The 21,312-nt window shown below is 38.1% G+C and overlaps 1 protein-coding gene across 1 annotated transcript in view; it reads right to left on the bottom strand.

Moving 5' to 3' along the window:
- Nucleotides 1-635: 635 nt before the first annotated feature.
- The window catches only part of NID1 (nidogen 1), a 36,285-nt gene continuing 15,608 nt past the window's right edge, over nucleotides 636-21,312 (bottom strand). Inside the window, exons 11-20 of the mRNA XM_065730089.1 lie at nucleotides 20,736-20,879; nucleotides 19,868-19,990; nucleotides 13,707-13,931; nucleotides 12,906-13,078; nucleotides 11,047-11,173; nucleotides 7,463-7,634; nucleotides 6,670-6,827; nucleotides 5,069-5,192; nucleotides 3,850-3,962; nucleotides 636-2,410 (exon numbers count right to left, since the gene is read on the bottom strand). Of these exons, the coding sequence (XP_065586161.1) occupies nucleotides 2,289-2,410; nucleotides 3,850-3,962; nucleotides 5,069-5,192; nucleotides 6,670-6,827; nucleotides 7,463-7,634; nucleotides 11,047-11,173; nucleotides 12,906-13,078; nucleotides 13,707-13,931; nucleotides 19,868-19,990; nucleotides 20,736-20,879 (1,481 nt within the window). The 3' untranslated portion in view covers nucleotides 636-2,288. The remainder of the gene's footprint in view (nucleotides 2,411-3,849; nucleotides 3,963-5,068; nucleotides 5,193-6,669; nucleotides 6,828-7,462; nucleotides 7,635-11,046; nucleotides 11,174-12,905; nucleotides 13,079-13,706; nucleotides 13,932-19,867; nucleotides 19,991-20,735; nucleotides 20,880-21,312) is intronic.

Below are 21,312 nucleotides of genomic sequence, written 5' to 3'. Positions count from 1 at the left end.
AGCTTGCCTGCAAGCCTGCCTTGTCACTACAGACCTGCCTAGCAATCATGGGGACAACCTGATCCTAGTGTTGGCATCCAGACCTGACATTGGCATACTGCAGGAGTAAAAGTGGAGGAGTTTAGCCTCAGCATCACCACCTCCAAACAAGCTGCACTGCTTAGCTTTCAGCCTGCAGGTACAGCACATCCACAGCTCACGTGCTACAGCACAAGGTGACAAAGCACCCTACCAACTCAAACTCCACACCCAGGCCAACTTTGGGAAAAGCAATGCATTCTGTCCCTCACTTGCCCTACATTTCCACTAATGCAGAATTGTGAAGCATGTTATAACTGAAATATGTTTACCAGACAAAGTTAAACAAAAGTTAACAATCAGTAAAAAGTCCGTGCCATCCAAGTCACAAAACAGAGGAATCTGTGTTCTTCAAGTGTACACATTAGTTCGGCATAAAGTAATCCTACTGTTCTTAAAATATAAAAGCCCTATTCTGTTTCAGAGGAGAAAAAAATCATGACTAGATATGAAAGTTAGCTAAACCCAGACCTGTACAAGAAAAGAGATTTCAGATACTGCATATCACCTCCTTCTGCAGCCAGGGCACTTTTTTTTTTAAATACAAATAAGAATAAAATAAAAAAAAAACATTGTTATTGACTGTACTATAGATACCTGTACAGAGTGTAAACTTTAATATTTCACCAGATACGTGAATAATTCTGGAGAAAGAATTATCAAGCACCTTCATTTCAAAACATTTTTGATATTTACATTAAGAAGCACCTGATTAAGTATAAGAGTAAAATGAATTAGTAGTTATAAAAAGTTACACCAAAATATCTTTAAAATGTTTACATTGCTATTTTATGATACATATACAATTAAAGAGGAAGATGTCACACAGTTAAGACTCAGAATTGGCTCTTTATGAAGCTTAACTGTAGCATCTGGAGAGGGAACGAGGAAATAGGGATACTAGTAGCTTACTGCTCTGATCACAATGTTGTGAAGTTTGCGCTGACAGAAGTGGGCTTGCATTTGAGTTTGCTCCCCAACACACTGTGCAGAAGCTAAACATCCCTCCTGGTTTTGTATGACATTAAGAATATGCAGTTTGGATTTTGCCTCCCCAACTCCAGCTCATTGGTGATGTTGAAAATGTGCGTCAAGTTTGCTTCGATTGTCAGCATACCCTTTTGCTGTTGCTCAGCATTGGCACACAAAGGGTACATGATTATTTTTACCTTTAAGCACCAAGACACAGCCAACCCTTCTGGAAATCAGACTTTTAACTGCCATGTTTCAAAAAAAAAAAAAAAAAAAAAAAAAAAAGCATAACATGTTTTGCTAAAGAAGAAAGATGGCTACAATAAAATCCAAAGATCATTTTCAGGCTTATAGAATCAAATATAGAAATATTATCTTAAAAGCTCTCAGGAAACAAACATGACTCTCTCTTAAAAAAAAAAAAACACCTCCAAATGAATCAATATCTATTCTTTGATGAACTATCGGCATCTGAGATCTAAAGTTTGTTTAGGGGGTTTCAGGAAACTACTCAGGAATCTACATCAGATGGAAGAAAAATAAATCTCTCAAAATCCAGCAAAAAACTTCAAACACAGCCATTAAGCAGTCCTGACTATAAAGAATCACATGCTGTGGATATGGATCACATGAGGGTAGTGAATAATACCCTGACAGCACGTGAATAAAGTATTTCCATCACAGCAAGTCAAAAGTTGAGATTCAAGTTTCGAAGATTTAGTAGTGGGGTTGAATGCAGTTAGGTATTAAATCTGTTGTATTACCAGGTGTTCCCATCTGCATCTATTCATCCTTTGGACCCTCTGGCTTCTTCTCAGCTAAATATACAGCCTTCACATATGTGAAGGGCTAAACATGCCACTATGCAGATAACTGCTGTGTGCTCTGAGGTGCAACCCAGCCTCAGGATCACACCATTCCCTAATCCACTCTATATTCAGTTAAGGCACACTTGCTCCCAGCTCGACTCAGGTGCAACTAAGGCCTCCACATTTTTCTTTCAAAGCACAAAGATAGTATTACAAGGATTAAGATGCAACTTGTCCCAACCTGGGTGGCTCTGTCTTGCCTAACTGCTACGAAACAGTCATTGCCTGTGTGTGTCTGCATATGCGCATTGTGGCTTGCAGTCAACAGCATGCAGCACTTATCTCTAGGGCCTGATTGTGTTGATAGAACTGAATTGTTTATGGCACATTCCCAAAAGGTGCCTGCTGCTTGAAAGCTTGTTTTAATCCTCAGTTTCCTTCTATACAATCTACTCCAACTGTGTTGTCAGGGCAGCGGCAAGAGCGGCCTCCTGGAGTAGCCAAGCAGAGGTGAGTACAACCACCATTATTCACTGTGCAGTAGTTATGTCCTGAAAAAGAAGAGATGAAAAATGTTGAAGGAAAGCAAAAGCATACTCACAATAAAATCCAAATGCGTGTACAAAATATGCAGATTCATGATTACACCAGGGAAACAAATTGAGATTGAAAGAAAATTATGCTTTGGGGAGATCAAAGTTATCAGATCCCTGCTTCTGATACTCACCTTAAAGAAAAGTCTAGATATCAGGACAGAGCAGTAGAGGCAACATATGCTCAGAAATGTACTTTATAAATTGGCTGAGTGGTCACAGACATTATAAAGACAAGAGTGTAAGAAAATGCAAAGCGCAGCAAATGAGGACCAAATTCAAAATGGTACAGGTAATTCCCATCTATGCACTATGAACACACTGAGGAATGGCTTGCAAATCACAAAAAATAGGGGCTTTAGGGAGGGATGCATTAATATTGAGGGGTAAAATGAAAGATGAGGCAGTGCCCCAAGCAATGGATTTGAGGGAAAGACATCAGTCAGAGAAAAACATTTAAAATAAGAAAAAATAATGTCAAGGTTCCTAAAATTACAAATATAATCTTTTAGTCAAAGCGCACAGTGTTGTTTTGTTATACAGTGCCTATCATAATGGAAATATTAATTATTAATTACTAGTTAACATTATCAAGTTATCTAGTTAACCAACTAATTAATTAACTACTAGGAATAAGATACCTGATTTCTTAGTTATGAAATTCATATGTACATTTTAATGCTCTGAACTAGACACGCAATTAAGTTTTTACTGTACATATCAAATAACTTGATCAGATAATCTCTTTAGGGTTTTTTCAGGCCTGAAGTTAAAACACCACAATCATAAATCTAGCCACATAGTAATAACAAAAAAGAGAACTCTTCTCATTACAGAGATTTGAAAAGAAGAACATAACTGGATAGTGGTATTGCTTCCTAAAGATTAAATTGTTATTTCAAGGCTATCAACTTTCTCACTTCTACATTTCACGGGGGGGGTTGATAATGCATCTGAAAAGCTTAATATTCAACAGAGCAGAAAGATCAGTCCTCCCACTCTGCCACCTGCTGTTTTTTGAAAATTCCCATTCTAAAAACACTGGATCTCATTAAGGACATCTGGAATACCATTTTATTTCTATAGTTTGAAGGTAAAAATAAGTAAATAAGGCCCTAGCCATAAGTATAGCATTCAATTTAGATGACAAGATAGTAGCCTTAGCCATGTCTAATGATAGAATAAGCCTCTTCTTTGCCTTTTATGGTTGGATATAGCAACTATAAAAAAACAGATTTGTAATTTTAAATTTCTCTGAAGATTGAAATCTAAGCAATAACCAGACCTTCACTAACCACCTACATCAGGTGGCAGCCCTTCAGCGGGAGCTGTTACTAAGTTAATTTATGGGCTAAGATGCTGCACAGCTAGAAAAACCTGAGGATCATCAGAATTACCTCCTGGGCACTGAGCAAAAGCTGTAGTGATTCCATAGAGACGGGAGCGCTTGTGAGGTTGGAAGTTATCATTTTCTACTGAAATCATGCGATCCACGGCTACAACAGCATCCCTGCCAGATACAAGAGTACATAAGTGAGATTAACATAGAAGTATAAGACAAAACGAAACAAAAAGAAGAAATCTAGAATTACTTGTTTTTCACTATTTATGGAGTGATCCCCCAAGACCTTAGCTTGTATGGACAACTCAAGTATGCATAACTTTCATCCTAAGCAGCAGTGAGATTCAGTAGCAGGGAGCCAGCTTGACAATTCTGGAAGTACTTCCAACACATGTCCCTCTGCAGGAACACATCTGTTAGTGGTTCTGACGCACCACATATTCTGCAATCCTCTATCTTCTGTGACATAGGCAACACAGCTATTACACATAATGATTACAGACAATGTTGTACTCCAGATGGAGCCTCATATTTGAAAGGAACACAGTCATGAGGACTTTTTTTTTTCCTAGAAACAAAAGGGCAGAAACTGACACAATTTCAACAGTTTCCCATTTATCCAGAATAGCATTTCCCAGCTGTTAGGTTCTAGTCTGGGAATCCTTAAACACATTAATAGCTCTTCCTGCTGCAAATGACAGAATTGTTTGTACATGAGTTTGCAGATAGAGCCCACATAACCACTCACCTCCAGGAAAAACAGTTAAAAATGCATTGACTGGATGTTTTTCTGTAAACGCATAGTAAACTCCAAAGTCACAATTGCATTTCAATGTTTTAGTTTACTTGCAACAAAAGAAGTGCCATCAAGAAAGTAAAAATGTCCTCTTATTTCTTATTATGTATTCAGATATCATTCAGCATAAAAAGCCTTGAGTGACTAACATCTGCCCTCTACGATGATGAAAATAAAGCCTTAAGGGAAACATGTTAACTCCCACTCATTTCCCAAAAACGTTCAGTGTTATAAGCATTTTCTTAAAGGACAAATCACTGTGCTAAGAAGAAAACTCAATTAACTGGCAACGTCAATAGGTCAGCTCTACAGAATCACTCTGCCCTGCAACAGCTATTGCCAGAAACAGAAAAAACAAAAAACAAAAAACGAGGAATGTGCGACATGTCAGATATGAGAAATGCAGTATAAGCTTCACTTCCTATCAAACAGGAGAACAGAATAAAGCATTCCATAATTTCTTTATCAGATAATATACCTTCTCCAGTCTGTGTAGTATAAATTCTTCCCAAAGCTTGTAACACCAAAAGGATACTGAATTCCCTCAACAATCTTTCGTCGACCAAGCTGATTAGGATTCATGCATTCCAGTCTCTTTGTACCTAGGTAGATTGAAACAATTCAGCTTGATCAAAACAAAGATCAACAAAGCTCACGTGAGGAAGAAAGGATAAGCACAAGCATGCGAGCGCAGACTAAAGCCTTCTGGAAGTCCTTCAGTCTGCCACTCAGCCAAAGGCCTTCCCATGCCAAATCTTCAACAGTGTCCTAGACTGGATGGCAAAGCATTTTAGTGCTAATATAATCAGCACAGCACCTAACTTACAGGAGGTATGCTTCAACCACTAACCAGTTCTCCTTCCTCTGGAAGGAACTTTTTAAATTGAGCTAGGTAAGCATGTTTGTAAAATATTTGCTGGCTTGGGCCACCAAGACAAGACTGAAGGAAAAAAAATCTAGCTTACAGATGCAAATAAGGTCTAAAAAGTCCAGGAACACTGCTAGCAAATGTAAACACCTGTAGAATTTTCTTAACTAGCAGATTTCAAAATTAGGAGAAGAAAAGGAGAAGAGACAAACGTGAGAGCAAAAGACAGGAAAAAAAAAGACAGTGCAAGAAGAAATGTTTGAAGGCTAGAGAAAGTTTCTTACAGTAAAAAATAAAGCTTGATCTTTTTAGTTTATCACTAACTTGAAAAGTGACTTGAAGTATATAAGCACCTCCACAGGAAGAGATTTCAGGAAGTCTACAGTGAGAAAGACAGCAAGACGGAAAAAAAAAAGTTTATATGAGAATTAAAAGCATATTCTTTCTTTAAGCAGGTACACGTAACCAACAAATCAGTAGCAGAATTCAACTCTTGATCATAGAACGGTTTGGGTTGGAATGGACCTTTATGATCATCTAGTTCCAAGCCCCCTGCTACAGTCAGGGATATCTCCCACTAAACCAGGTTGCTCAAAGCCCCATCCAGCCTGGCCTTGAATGCCGCCAGGGAGGGGACATTCATAACCTCTCTGGGCAACCTGTTCCAGCATCTCACCACCCTCACAGTAAAGAGTTTCGTTCCATCTCTCATGAGAGCAGAGGGGCAGAATCACCTCCCTCGACCTGCTGGTCACAATTCTCTTCGTGCAACCCAGGATATGGTTTGGTCTTTAAATATAGTGTGAATTGCATTTTCAAGAATTGCCTCAGTCAAATAAAAGCCAAGCTTTGCCTAACAACAGGTTAAAAGGCTTAGGACAACAGTGCCAAAACAATACTCTGTAGAGCCAGTGATCATTTCTCCTCTGAAACAAAATTTCTACAAAGATATAGTCACATATATGAAACAGATGAAAACCTGCTGTAACTCTAGACAGCTTTTTGGTCAGAATTAAAATCTTTCAGATTACACAGAATTCAACAGAAGTAGTACGAACAAATAAAGTGAGATTAATAAAGCCAAAATCAAGGTATGAAATCTAAGTTGTAGCCCTAAGAGCTATAAAAATAGTAATTGGCTGTGCATCTTTTCAGGACTGGACATACTTAGAATGCTAATATTATGAAGACAGACTTCAGCACCTATTTACCTGCATCTACCCAACACAACATGGAGGAATAAGGATCAAATGTCAGCCCATTTGGTAATCCCAGATCATCCTTCACAAGAATTCTTCTGTTTGTGCCATCCATGTATGAAGTTTCAATTTTAGGAGCTTCTCTGTTCCAGTCAGTCCAATACAAGTTTCTTAAGAGGAAGAAAAAAGCAAAAATAAAAACTGTGGCTGATCTCAAAGGATTGTTGTAATCAAGGAAAAAAACGAGGATAAAAATAACAACATAATTGCCAAAGTAGTAGTTACATTTGTAAAAACAACCACCACATTACCCTCAAATATTGAATTAACAGAAGTATTGTTAAGATATACTGAATGTTATACTTCTATGAAGGACAAAGAAAATGATCACACAAAAAGAAATGCTTTCCCTGCATTGTTTAATGCAAGATACCAGACAAAACACTTCTATTTCAGCAGTTCCATAGACTGTTCAAAACGTACATCCACAACACTCCTTCCACCACCCATCATGTCTACACAGGCTAAACAGCAGAAACAGCAACATTTAGCACACATCTGTAGAATTCATTCGAAATTCCATTTTTATTTTCAGCATATCAAGCAGCATACAATGGAACTGATCAGAGTAAATTGTCAGGGAAGAATCCCAGGGAGGGCCATTCATTCACTGATACTTCATTATTAATGGCCATTTGTTAGTGGTGTTTTTTCTGCCCTTGAATGCTCTTTCTGAGGCTGAAATTTTACTTGACCTCTCTAAGAAGCCAAGCTTTGCATACGTATTTTGAAAAGGTATCCATACCCTCTTACAGGATCCACGACAATTGCTCGGGGGTTCACCAGGCCACTGTCGAAAAGGATGCGACGCTGGCGCCCATCCAGTCTAGCCACTTCTATTCTGTCAAGTTGAGAGTCAGTCCAGAAGATGTTGCGACCTAGATGATCTAGAGCTATCCCTTCAGGGCTTCCCAGGTCTGCAAAAGAACAGTGAAAAATATTCATAGACATCCTATTTCTTAGCAATATCTGCCTTGTAAGTATTCTCAACTCTTATCAGAGAAGTTTCTGTGGGTTTTTTTTGTTGTTTGTTTGTTTTTTTAGTTTTCTGGTTGTGGGCAACGAAAGTCTCATCAGCTGGAAAAGGTTGTTATGTTTTTCTCCAAACCTCCTTTAGCATAAGGTTCCCTCCCTGGGAACACCTCTTTTATACAAGCCTTGGATTGCACCTATATTTCAGATAGAGCACAGATAGCTCGGAGCCTTAAGATACTCATTTATGCTTCATGCTATGCATTATACTGGGCTAACTGTTTTAATGAATGATAAATATAAGAATCAAACCAGCATACATCCCAAGTCTGATAAACTTTCTTTGAGGAGAAAATGAAAAAGAAAGAAGAAGAAAAAAGAGTTGATAGCAGAGAAACAAACAGCAGAGATTATGAGAATCTTACTCTACCCTCCTTAGCAAGTCAGGACGTAGAATGATTTTATAGCAATTAATATTCCCCCTTCTTCAGTATGGCACACCTTTGAAAGCTGGATTTTTAATACATTTAGCCAAAGCAATACAGAAAGTATGCTCCAAAGTACTAGAGATAATGCTATTAGCTAACTGATGGAATTTAGATCCTGTTCTTTGTTTTTGCACAGCAGTCCTTTTTGGAACGTATTTTAGTACTGTATGTGCACAATTTGTCTTGAGTAGTTGGTTGTTCCAAAAGCAACAGGAAATAACAGATAATATCCTTTCTGCTTTAGCATTGGTAATTTCTAACTCACATGAAAGATGCAGAATAAATATGTAGCTCATCAAGGTTTAATTCAGCCGCTGTGTTAAAGCTGCTTCTACACTTTTCAACGTTCGTATGTTCATTGAAAAGGAGCGTGAATGCTGTGTGGGATGCTGTGTACCCAAAGCCAGGTACAAATCACTTTCAGACTAATTTCAGTTCCAAAAGAAATAGAATTGCAGTGGTCACTCCTGAACAGGCAGCGACCCTTCATACCAGCCAGCTGTCAAGAAGTCTTTCAAATGCAGATCGACACATCACTTAAATGTCCTGCAACAAAGGAATGTGGCAAACTAATTTTCAAGTGTATTTACTGACAGCCATTAAACAAACAGTGTGCAACACAAACTTTCTCAGTGAGGAAAAGGCATTAGTGACACAGATGTGCTCGTGCTGCACTGCCACCAAGCCTGGTACAGTCAAAGGCTCTGCTGCTTGGAAACAGACAGGCTTGTATAGACATACAATTGATATAATTTAAGCAATTACAACAAAGAAGGAAGCTCTCCTTCCTGACCTGCCCCCACAGCTGCACAGCTCAGAAAGCCTCCACAGGCAATACAGCTGCAGGAATAGATGGGAACTGGATGGGGCTCCACAATAAAACATGTTTCTGCAGAGCAATTCAACTTGGATCGCAAAAGCTTTAACAACAACAACCAAAAAAAGTGCATTCCACAAAAATATGTGTGAACTAAAGAAAGCAGCTGCAGCCCTCCAGAGGAAAAAGGCAAAGATCAAAACAAAATCATAAATTCTCATGAGCTTTCTAAGAGTAAGGCATTTTCCTATTTCCTGAAATTTTGAAGATTCAGTTTTGAGTACCACAGAGATATTCAAACACTGAATATCCAACCTTAAATTGTTCTGATTCTTTATCAAAGATCCAGTTAACATTTCCATACAGAAAGTAAAGAGAAACACTGCTTGGTATCTCCTCAGGAATACCAAACACATCCTTTATGTACAACAAGACAACAGAAACTATGAGATAACTTTACACATATGGTGTTATTTGTAGCAGATAAAAACACCCGGTTCCCATGTGGCAACATACCCATGTGGCAGTGGTATGTTGTAATCACTTTGAATTACCTAAAATAAACCAATTTAGTTGAAAACCTTCACAAATATTCCTAAAATATTTTACATACTGCAAGACTTTCAAGGCATACACACAGTTTCATTATACAGACCAATGAATATCTATACAAAATCTTTAGCAATAGCTATTTCCTTCACTTTTTAAAAGGCACAATCTGAGAAAATCCTTGAAGAGCAGATCCTTCAATAGTAGAGATTGTAAATCCTTTCCCCTTGACACTGTAGTTATACATGCACATGCTTACATTATGTTTAAAGTCTCTCTTAGATTAAAAGCATTAGGATTAAAAAGGAAGTTCTACAAATTCCACAGCCATCAAGTTGTACAGAAATAGTTGCTGTAGCAGTTAGGGATGGCTTTAAGTTTTCCCTTAACCCTCCCCAGGATAAAAGCACTATCCAAGCTGCTTCCACATCTCCACTGCCCCTGAGAGCCTAAATAGGATACTGACAAATTGGCTATTCTGAAGCACATACTCCAGGTAGAGCTATGCAACACATCCAAAGAAAATCAAAGCAAATTTACTGTGGAGTTTTAAAACTAGCTACCATTTTGCTAAAGTAATTTCCTACATTTCAGTGACAACACCTGGAAGGATCAAAAGCAAGAATGATCTACTCTATTATCTTGAGTTTATAAGTATTCTAGGATCCCAAGAACACAAATAAGCACATAAAAAGTGCCTCCCTCTAGCCTCTTTTGCTGTTTTCTTCCCCCTTCCCTCTGCAACTCCACATTCATTTGGTTTCCTAAACCTGTCCTCCTTAATCTTTTAAGAAAGGTTTTCATACTTCATATTCATTTTTAAATGCCCTAGGTTTTAAATAACTCAATTCCCTCATGAACACCTGCCATTTTCTGCTACTGCTGTTACTTATCTCTTAGTCAGTCAGTAACGAAGTGTTAGTTCAGCAGATAATCATAACAAATCTATTCATAAGTCCTTTGCAAAGAACTTCACAAAAGCATTTCAAAAATCCATCCACACAATACTTACTGGATCGCCTCTATCTGCACATCCACTGACTGATGAAAACCTTTCATGACTTTCCTACATTAAAAAAAGAACAACCAAACCCTGACCCAGATTGTTTACTGCTTGTTACATCATGTTTACTTATGATTTTTTCCTTTTTCACATACTTACATCTTGTAGCCAGATGTACAAGATGAACAAAGTCTCTATTTGCAGCTGTCAGAACTCAGACTACATATATGCTCCAACCTGCTCATTCATTTGGACTTAATTTACATATAAGAAAACAGACTTACCACTTATCTCAGCAGTGGAAAGGCAACAAGTGCTACTGCACAGGAAATAGATCCTTCTTCATTTTAAGTTATCAAAGCTTTGGAGCTATTGTTTACCTAAATAATACTCACTTGTAATGCTACAGCTGAAGTAACACCTGTGAATTATTCTTATTGAATATGTGCCTTTAATGCCATTGATAGGGAGTAGGAAGAGGAAGAACTTAGTACTGTTACCTGTTCTGATGATGGTCGTTGGCTCCCCACCATGCAGGCTAGCTCTACTGATTGATGGACCACTGATGTCTGTCCAGTAAACCATCTTGTCCATGCAGTCATAAGCAACTCCAATAATAACTTTGTCCTGTTGATCAGCAAGCAAAATAGATCATGCAGAGAAAAGGATAGTGTGGGAAGTCACTGTCGTATAGTTTAGATTAATGCTTCCAATTATAAGTTCACGCTAATATCTTACTTCATTATTTTTCATCTGCTTTTTTTTTTCCCCTTTCATACTTTCCCTTTGAGGAAATGTGTTCTGTATGTTCATCAATTCACACACAATGGCTGCATTTCAGCAGAGTTACTTAAAAAGCATCAACTGCCACAACAAAGTTCTAGCAAACTAAGTTCATTAAATAAGTTTTCGAAATACTCCACAAATGAATCTTTCTGGTGGAATGAAAAGAAGATAGGGAAAAAGAAGATAGGTCTGAAGATTTGAGTTTAGAGTGTAAACTCTTTCCAACAAGGAATGAAAGCCAGTTTCAGGGTAAAGTGCTAATGTATCATGGATTTCTGAGTCTATATCCTGTGCTGCTTTTGTTACTTAAGACTCGTTCATTTGACAGAAAATGAAAGATGAACAACTTCTTTGAGAGATGGTCCAAAAACGCACACTGGAACAGAGATGTACTTATTACTGAGCCTACGTTAATGCTCTAGAGTACTGAATGACATAAATGTCTTCATGATATCACTTTCCAAATACACAACACATAAAAAAACCAACAATGCTAATAGGAGAGACTGAGAGTTAAAATAAAGTTTTAATGAAGAGCTGTATGTTATCTTTTGAAAGCTCTTTCCTGAAGATAGTCCTAAGCCAGACCAAGTAAGTAATAAGACCAGCTGACAGATTCAGAATTGTGTTTCATGTCAGCATAATACCAATTCTACCAATTAAAGTTCTTTCCTTAAAGCACTATAGCAGCAGAACTCTGGGCAAGAGAAAAAAACTAAGTTTCACCCTTACATCACAACACAGTTTGCAGTACTATTTACTGAACTAAATCTGTGCAATTTAGTCTGTATTTCATCTATTCAGCAAACATGATATCTGCTATTGCTAACTATTATAAATACTTCCATTCTGGAATGAAAATATCAATTCCATGCTCCAGGCAAAATGAATGTGACAAAACTGTAAGTGGGAAGAGTTTGTGTGTTTCACAGGTGATGGAGAAGAGATTCTCAACATCAGGGATTCATTTTCAAGGAAAAAAGATTCTCAAGACAGTAGTAAGAAGTGTGGGAAAAATATCTACCCCCCACTGGGCCTGCACATGAAAAAGGAAACAAGAAAAAAAGAAATCTGCATATCTGTAGCCAAGAAATGCTGAAAACTGACTGAAGAGCAGGAATAGATTAAGAGGTATGACAAAAATTTGAGAGGAGGAAAAAAGGGCCTTTTTTGATACTTTTCTTGCAGGTCCTCTAGTCTTCTAGATTTTTACAGCAATGGAAATGTGAAGTTAGCAGTATTTACACAATGAAGTTTTGAAAGCATATGAGATCACAAATATTAAATTATTGTCCTAGGATCTATTCTTTAAAAGCAAGTAACTTTTTTTTCCTATAGCTGTTTTGTGTGTGTGTTTTGTTGTTGTTGTTGTGTTTTTGTTTTTGTTTTTAATAGTCAGGACAGAAAAATAAAAAATAAAAATCAGTGACAAAGTGCTGAGATACCAGAATCTTAATGAAAAGTAAGAACTGAGTTTGGAACTTAAGCTATCAAATGACAAAAGACAAACAATCACTTTCATCTGCATTGCAGCTCTTCACAGACACACTGACTTTTGCAGAACGTTACTTACTGGAATATGCAAGAGCGCTTTTGCACCATTTTTCTTCATGTTGTTTCCCTCTAGTGGAACATGTTCAATTTTCCCACTTTGGGCAAAAAGCAAATGCGTTCCTGGAGGCAGCGGTATTGTGTCCGGCCGAACAGAGGGTCCAATACCAACGGGAGGAGCAGCTGTGCTCAGGCCTTGTTGACAGAAAAAGAAACAGATGGCAACAAAATTAGCTTGTGCAGTCTAACAAGGCTCCTTGTTACTTACAGAAACAATTACAGCCAGGCTTCTTAGAAGGGAATGGCCCTATAAGTAGACACCAGCTCTAATCAGATGCAGAAAACTTCTGATTTTCTTCCCTTAGCTGACAGAGAAGAAGCAACTGACTTAACAGATCTTTTCATGTTCAACTCTGTAATTGCTCATTCCTTCATATGTTCAAAAAAGCCTATCTTATTTTACAATTGAAGTTATGAAGATTTTGGAAGGAACATCCTTATTTCCTGAGGCAGCAGCCATTTACCACACATTCAGAGGTTCCCTGAGGGCAGACATTATAGGGGCCCCTCACAGTTTCAAAGCAGGAAAGAAGTCAGAAGACTGTCTTATTCAGAGGCTCACCACAGTTGTCCAGATGTCGTGGCTGAAGAAAAAGCATAAACTGGAGTTGCCAAAGGGCTGTAGCATGAGGCAAACTGTCACTGGGACAAGACAAGCCTGCATTGTTCTAATTCAGTGCTACATCTCAGGGGCCCCATGTTTGGGAGACAGTGTACGTCAGAGGAGAGACACCCAAAAGAAACAAGTGCTTCAGTCACTTACATGGTGGTCGAACTCCTGGGCCACTTCTGGTGCCATCAATCTCATTTCCATCCCTATCCACACACCAACAATATCCAGTGCTGCCATGGCACTGAGTGGGTACATAATTTCCATGTTCATCACACTGGGGAATGAACTGACCAACTCTTATTTCTCTTTGGAAGAAAGTGCCTCCACTTCCAAGAGCTACTTCTTTCTCATGCTGACATTTGGTCTTTACCACTCCTATGAAGAAAACAGACAAGTGAATGTTTCTGCTTTAATTAACAACTATGTTCCATTAGTAGTTACCATACACTGACTACTTACAAAAGACATTCTCACTACTGGAAGAACATGATACAAATTTAGAAGGCATCAATACACTTTCAGAGACAGTCTGCCCTACGTAAAAATAACACATTTGCCTTAATTTTACATCATTTTCAATGTATTTTACTGTTTAATTTAAAACAGAACAAGAAGCTCCCTTCCTGTTTTCTACATTGAAAGGTCACAAAAGAGAAGCTGGAAAACATTTTTTCTCCTAGAAGTACATTAGCAAGAACATTCTGTCCAGCTTGTGACCCCCCCAATGTCTACTTGTTTGGCAAATATCCACAGACTTCAAGATGTGACTAATTAGTCAGACTATACAGTGAATATATCTTTTTAATGCTAAAAGTCAAGTTTCCCTTCAGAGGGGCAAGAGAAAATAATGATATAAAGTAGGTGCTAAGCTCTCTATACAGCCTAGGAAATGAAACAACTTATTGCTCTGATATGTATTAGGTTTTTAAAGCTCAGGCATCAAATTTGAGTGTTCATTTGATACTTGTGGACTCAAGAAAGGAGCAGTAGGAATAGATTGCCCAGATCCTGCTAAAGCACATAAGTGGGGCTATACTGAAAGCTGGAATACTACTACACACAGAGAGAAACAAGTAATACACAATGGCTATACATGTTACTACAGAGATTATAGAAGAAAGATTTATTTTCCAGATTACCAAGAGATTCAGGGATAAGTTTCTTCTGGTTTAAATTTTACAAAAACAGTCTGGACCAAAGAAAAAAATCTTCCTTTGCCATAATATGTCACGTAATAAGGAATGTCATCTAGACCAACATATCCTTCCAGATATCAAACAGCACACACAAACTAACAGAATGCAATAAACTTTTTCCCTCTCCACACAAAGAAATCTGTTCCATTTTGATGTTATACTTGAGACCTGAGGGGCTCTCCACAATGGGAGAGAAAGGCCTCTTATTATGGGGGAATATCCTCTTCCTGATTTCTATAGACAGACAGAAATACTTAACTGTCTGACAAGGAGGTTGAGCATTGCACTTTGACTTATTCCTTCCTCACTTTTACATTGTCTAGTGGGCAGCATTAGCTATGTGTGGCTCAGACTAGACCCAGCCCAGCAGAGTAGGAATTTAATCCCGTGTGCCTACAGACTACTGTGGTGTAAAAGTCACTCAACTATCAATAATAATAATAATAAAACAGTTACGCAAGCAAACGCTTTGGAAAAGTTTTGTGCACCTGGACACAATTAGAGAAATACAAATGTCTGGCGAACAGCTCAGTCCAAACAAATAAAATATTTGGCCTCAGCTTTAGTGTGGGTGGTGAAGAGTCTTTAGTCAAGTTACAAAATCAAACTCTGAAAGAAAGTCTACATTATCTCAAACTTTGTTTATAGCACTCAACACACTATGCAGGTAAAATAAATGATTAAAAAAAATGAGAAATATTTCAGTCAGTGGAAAAATGTCATTAAGAGGTATTTCTAGCAAGCTACCACATTACCCCAGTTTGGTTTTAAATTTCCTTAATTTCATTTCTTCATTAGGACTCTGGAAGAAGATATACAACCACAGATCATGTCACTTGGAAGAGAAATAGTATACAAAAGATGAGAAGGACAAGACCTCACTACTGGGTAAATAGAGCTCATTAAAATCAACATGCTGATTCACACAGTCAAATGAACAGATACACTTGGAATACATCACACACTCTGCCCTTTAAAGACAGAGACTTATCTTGGAAAACAGCAACTAAGAAAAGTCGTCAGCAGGTCACTAACTTGGTGCACAGCTACATTTGATTGTGAGGGAGCACCACTCAACTACAGAGAAGCAATGTTACTGCTTCAGGGAATACTGGGTCCAGCTCCGGCACCCAGAGTTCAAAAGGATAGTGAAAAATTGAATCAGGGTACAGAAGAGAGGACCTGCTGCAGCGCAGAACAGAAATGCACACTGCCCAGGACAAGATGTTTGACAGGCCACAGTGCACACTAGTCTATCTCCATAGAACAGTATATCCTGAGCTAAGTGAATACTCCTCCTCAGAAAGATACGTTTGTATTCAACATTTTCAACACGGTTTTTGTGGTTGTTTTATAAACTGCTATGAGCAGTGCAGAATTTAAAACTCTGGAAAAACAACATAAAACTTGAAAAAATTAACTGAAAGTAGCCTGGATACTGCACCAGACAAAAAAAAAATGCATGTACACATTCCTCACATATGCAAAGAAATAAACAGAACTGGGGGAAAAAGCAAACGAACAAACAAACCCCTACACAAACATTCAAAGTCTCTTTTGGTCATAAAGGAAAGTTATTGTAGTTCTCTGCAGATCATTTATGGACTTTTCAGAAAAAAAATAGAGGCTGGGAAAGCAGGAGGGAACAGGGATGTATGGGACTTCTTCCCTTCCACCCTGTAAGAGGGATCAAAGACTAATATGCTGTATCACATTAAATCAGTTTGTGACAGCATTCAGAAATTTTCAAAGATCTGATATAAGTGCTCAAATAAGGTTTTCAGTCACAAGTTAAAGACAGAGAAATGATAATAAGAATGTGTCCAGTACATAACCAAAGAGTACTCTTTAATTTGATGTACCTCACTTTATTCCCCAAATAACACAGTTATACTAGCACTTCTAACTGCTGTTCTCAGACACTGCCAAAAAAGGAAGAAAAACAAAAAACAAAAAACCAACACACTGCCCTTTGTCCATTCATTTTCCTTTGCAGTCCTTCACCTACAGCATTGCCCTGTGCATTTTTCGTGTGAAACAAATGGTGTACAGAGCACCAGCAAATGGCTCTAACGGTCAGACCCCCAGTCCAAGAACCCAGATTTGTTTCTGTTTAGTAAACAGTGTCTGGGGTCTGCAGGGGTAGAAACACTCAGACATCTGGTTTTTTGAAATGGAAAAATGAAGCGTGAGGAAATAATGAAGTACAGACATTCTTAACAGTTGTAAGCAGTGAGACATTCCAGCATCATTAACTCTTTTGTTAACCTACCAGTTTATTCCTGCAACATTCAGTTATGTATGACTCAAATCCATGTTATTTGTTAGTGTCCTTGCTTTGAGAGCTGCCACCCAGCAGTGGTAAAACTCAATAGTATGTTCCATATAATAAAAAAGACAGCAAACAAGCAAGCAGTTGCACATACTGTTCTTTTTAACGTGCTTTTCCAAACAAAGTATTCGGATGAATGAAACTTTCCATGCTATTAACAACCACGACAGACTTCAGTGATTTGACTAATTAGATCAAAACTTTATCAGGTAAAAGGGGAAGAAAGGCTCTCTAATGACCTCTGAATATAATGGATTCTCATCTGGAATCTCCACCCTGAAGTAAGTTGTTTGGTGCTAAAGTAAGCTGAGCTGCTTTTTCCTGAGCTTCAGAAACTAGTTTGATTCCAAATACTGGCAATGATTAACTGTTGGATATATCTATTTTAAAAGTACTAAAGCTTTACCAATAGATGACATTCCAAAGGCAGCTATTGTTCTATTAACTCTCAAAGAGGGAGGAGTAGCCATGCATGTCAGCACTGCCATTGCCACAGAACAGAAGGGCAATGCAGATATTCCTACTTCAGTCAGGATTCAGCAATAGCAAGACTTCCCATCTATAAAACTTACATTTCCCTGCTCAGAGAATTTCATGAGCAGAAACAATGCAAGTGTCTCCAAAGTACGTCTTCTAGTACAAAACAGCATAAAAGCAACAACAACAACAAAACAACTGAAGATCAGAGACATGTATATAGAAATTAACAAAATCTGGCAGATCCCTATCTACTGAAACATTAGACATAAACCAAGGCTGTTACACAAATAATTTACCTAGCCTCAGCCTGCAACACATACTAATATCCTGAGCTTCAAGCAGCCAGAAGGGACAAACAGGAACCAGAGGCAGTGGCACTGCTGCAGAAGAGGCATTCTGCGTGGTGCCAGGACCTGGTGCTGAGGTACCCAACAGCCTAACTGAGCATGGAGACATCTCCATTCAAGCTATGTTTATGCTGAGTATGAAAACAAAATCAAGAAGCATCTAGGATAAGTAGTAAAGATAATATAAAGCTTCTACAAAATAGTATATTTAATATATATTATATATCATTAGCAGTTGAATAGACACACTAATCACAGCACATGAAAAGGTGTTGTCCTTAACAACAGCAACAAATAAGCTATCACATATACTCAGAAGAAATGAAATACGCCCCGGTAATAATGCTGATTGAATTGAGTTGATTGAATTCAATTAGCAGTTTGCCAAACCATCCACTTCAGCTACAAAGGGGAATGTGCCAGACATGAAAGCAGTATTTCTCACTCTGCAACCCTTCTTCAAGAACCAGAAGTTCTAAAGGAGAAACTTGATGAGTAGCTTGAAGCAAAATCAAACCTCAGAAGTAACAATCCTGTTTTTATCAACAGGGTAATTATATAAATGTTTTAACTCCAGTCAGAAACACCAGGTAGTTCTTCATTAATATGGCATTAAATTGAAAATACGCATGCAAAGTAAGTAATGCAAAGAAAATAATGCTGAAAGACTGACATAAAAGTGGAAAAAGCTAAAGCTTTGTAATTAAACACAGCCAAACCTCCAACAATTTACCAATGATAGAAAAGTCTACAAACACTCAATGATCTGACATAAAATTTGCTGTATGCATGAAGTCATGCAAATATGAACTAAAACCAGAAATCACCCTGTGATTTTTTTTTTTGTTTTTTTTCCTGTAAGTGATCCATCATCTTTTTGTTTTGAGGCAATAGTATCCTACTGTACAAGAATGTCAGTGGCAAAAAAGAAATACAGAAGCTCACTAATATAAGTAGCGATTGGGTTCATGCAGACAAGCACTTTAGAGCCAACAGATTAATAAAAAGTCTCAACTTTGAATCATTAAGTATTTTGGACATCATTAAAACACAGTGTAGAAGCTCATTTACAAAGACAGACTCCCTCCTAAGTCCTACTGCATTTTGCTTCTTTTCCCTTTGGCCCTGTGCCCTTTTTACTCTTGGCTGCACATTTGCACATTCTGAGTTTCAATCTGTGGTGAGGTGCAGTGTCTTTAGCCCAAGAGCAAGAATTTCAGAAGCCAAAGTAGGTTCGAATGTACAAAGAAGTTAGGCTTTTTAATTAATCTCCTGGACAATCATTCAACTTTGAGCAAAACATCTAGGTTCGTCATACTTTTGAACAGAAATAACTGTAACAATGCTACTTTGAGCTTTAATGTTCCTCACTACTTCAAAGCCCAAACCAGACTGCAAGAACAGAAACATGGAAAGAAGGAGCTTTATGCTAACTAGAGAACAAACTGAGTAAACACTGAAACATCTAAGAGCTAATTATAACCAGCAATTAGTCCTTCTGGACTCTGACTATACTTGAAATGTAAACATCTAGAGCTTGCTGAATACATTAGTATAGATCCTTTGAGTTTCATCCTTCTTTTTTCTCCTGTAATTGTTGCATTTCATTTACATTGCCAACAGTTCCATGTGTTTTATGATATGTTACTATTGTGTAGAGAAAACAAAATTAGTCTGTGGTCAAACATAAGGCAAATTCAAAAGATATCATCAGCTTGGAGCTGAGAAGTGCTGGGGGTAGACAAACAAAATATAAAACAACATACTGAGCAGAAAAAGCACTAAAAGTCAATACACAAATGTTGGCTCAAGTTTGGTGTAGTTCAGACCTCAAGGGACATGAGAAAGAACAAAGCCCCCAGTGAGACAAAGTACAATTTTTTCCAGATAAACCTCTATCTTCCAATTCCCAAATTGCATTTCTGCTCTAACTTTCAAAAACTTATAAAATTTTACCTCCTAACACACACTGGAAACCATCCCCACGATAACCTGCCTTACACTGGCAGCTGAAGGACCCAGGAGTGTTGTAGCAATAAGCATCTGGATGACAGCGGCCCTGCTGACATTCATCTATATCTGTAAAATAAAAGATCAGTCTTCAATAAATATTCCTCACGATGGAGGATAGCTTACAAACCAGAGTAAGGAATTCAAGTGCAAACCTGGCTTACTACTTCCAGGCTCCTCTTTTAGGTCATATGACTAGAATTAAAGACTTTTGGAAGAATACAGAAATGAAAAGAGGATAAAAGCATGCATGTATTTTAGATTCTGTCAGCAAATCTCTCTATCTTGTTATTCTGATGGGTATTGGCACTGTAAATTCACATAGTATTTTAGAAATGCATGCCCATAAGAAAGGGAAAAGAGGAAAAGACATAATTGCGAGAAGAAAAATAGGATTTGGCCAGTGAGATTTCTGATTTGTTTAGGTAAAGCTTCTTTCCCACTGCACTCCAACTGACATGAAACACAATATAACATTTTTACAGATTCTGAATTCTGAGCACTGTGTGACACACCTTAGTGACAGAAACCAGTACAGTGCCAGCAGTTCCAGCAGGTGTGGATGTGATCCCCTAACTGCGGCTACTGCCATTTGTGCAGCTACCTCCTCACAGTCCTTCTGGAGCATAAATACTGAGGAGTGAACTCAAAAGCAGAGGAGTAAAGAACAAGAGTTTATGATGCACGTCTGCAGACTGTAAGGTATAAACCTTCCTTCTTTAAAATCAGAAGCGACAATAGGACATCACATTGAACAGCCAAGTTGTGCAATAAAGAGTATGAAAAAAATCACAGCAAATGGTTAACTACTCACCCTCACAGGCACGCCCATCTCCAGAGAAGCCAGGGAGGCATGTGCAGATGTAGGCAGACCCACCAGTGTACACGCACTGAGCACGCTGAGGGATGTCACAGCCATGTGTGCCCATCTGGCAGTGGTTTATGGCATATTCAACAGCTGCAGGTTAAACACAAGAGAAGAGTGATTTCCCTCCTCGAAGTTTGAAGCTGGTAATACATTTCTAGACAGCACGCCGGTGAAGGCACAGAGAAGAAAAAAGAAACAAAAACTGTGTTTTGTTTTGGGGGCTGGGGTTTTTGTTTTGTTGTTGCCTTTTAAAGCTCTTCCATTACACCAATGTTAAAACTTACCAATGTTTTACAAGGCATCAACTGTCTTCAGCACCTCATAAATGTCTGTTAGCATAGATCAGGGCAGAAAGATTTTGACAGCCTTACATCCTGACATCTATGTCAGTTTTGTTTATAAAAAGGAGTCCTCAATGAAGAAATATAAGACATCTCATGAGGCATCTCATACATTGGTTAAGCAGCCAGTTCATTGCACTGGGAATTAAATATCCTGCTACACTAACCTAGGATTGACCCAG

This window comes from Cyrtonyx montezumae, unplaced genomic scaffold (genome assembly GCF_038088225.1).
Source record: "Cyrtonyx montezumae isolate F1298 unplaced genomic scaffold, pur_monq_1.0 scaffold_0, whole genome shotgun sequence".
In the NCBI taxonomy this organism is placed as follows: Eukaryota; Metazoa; Chordata; class Aves; order Galliformes; family Odontophoridae; genus Cyrtonyx; species Cyrtonyx montezumae.
The sequence above is the reverse complement of the archived record's forward strand: the minus strand, read 5'-3'. Positions and strand labels throughout refer to the sequence as shown.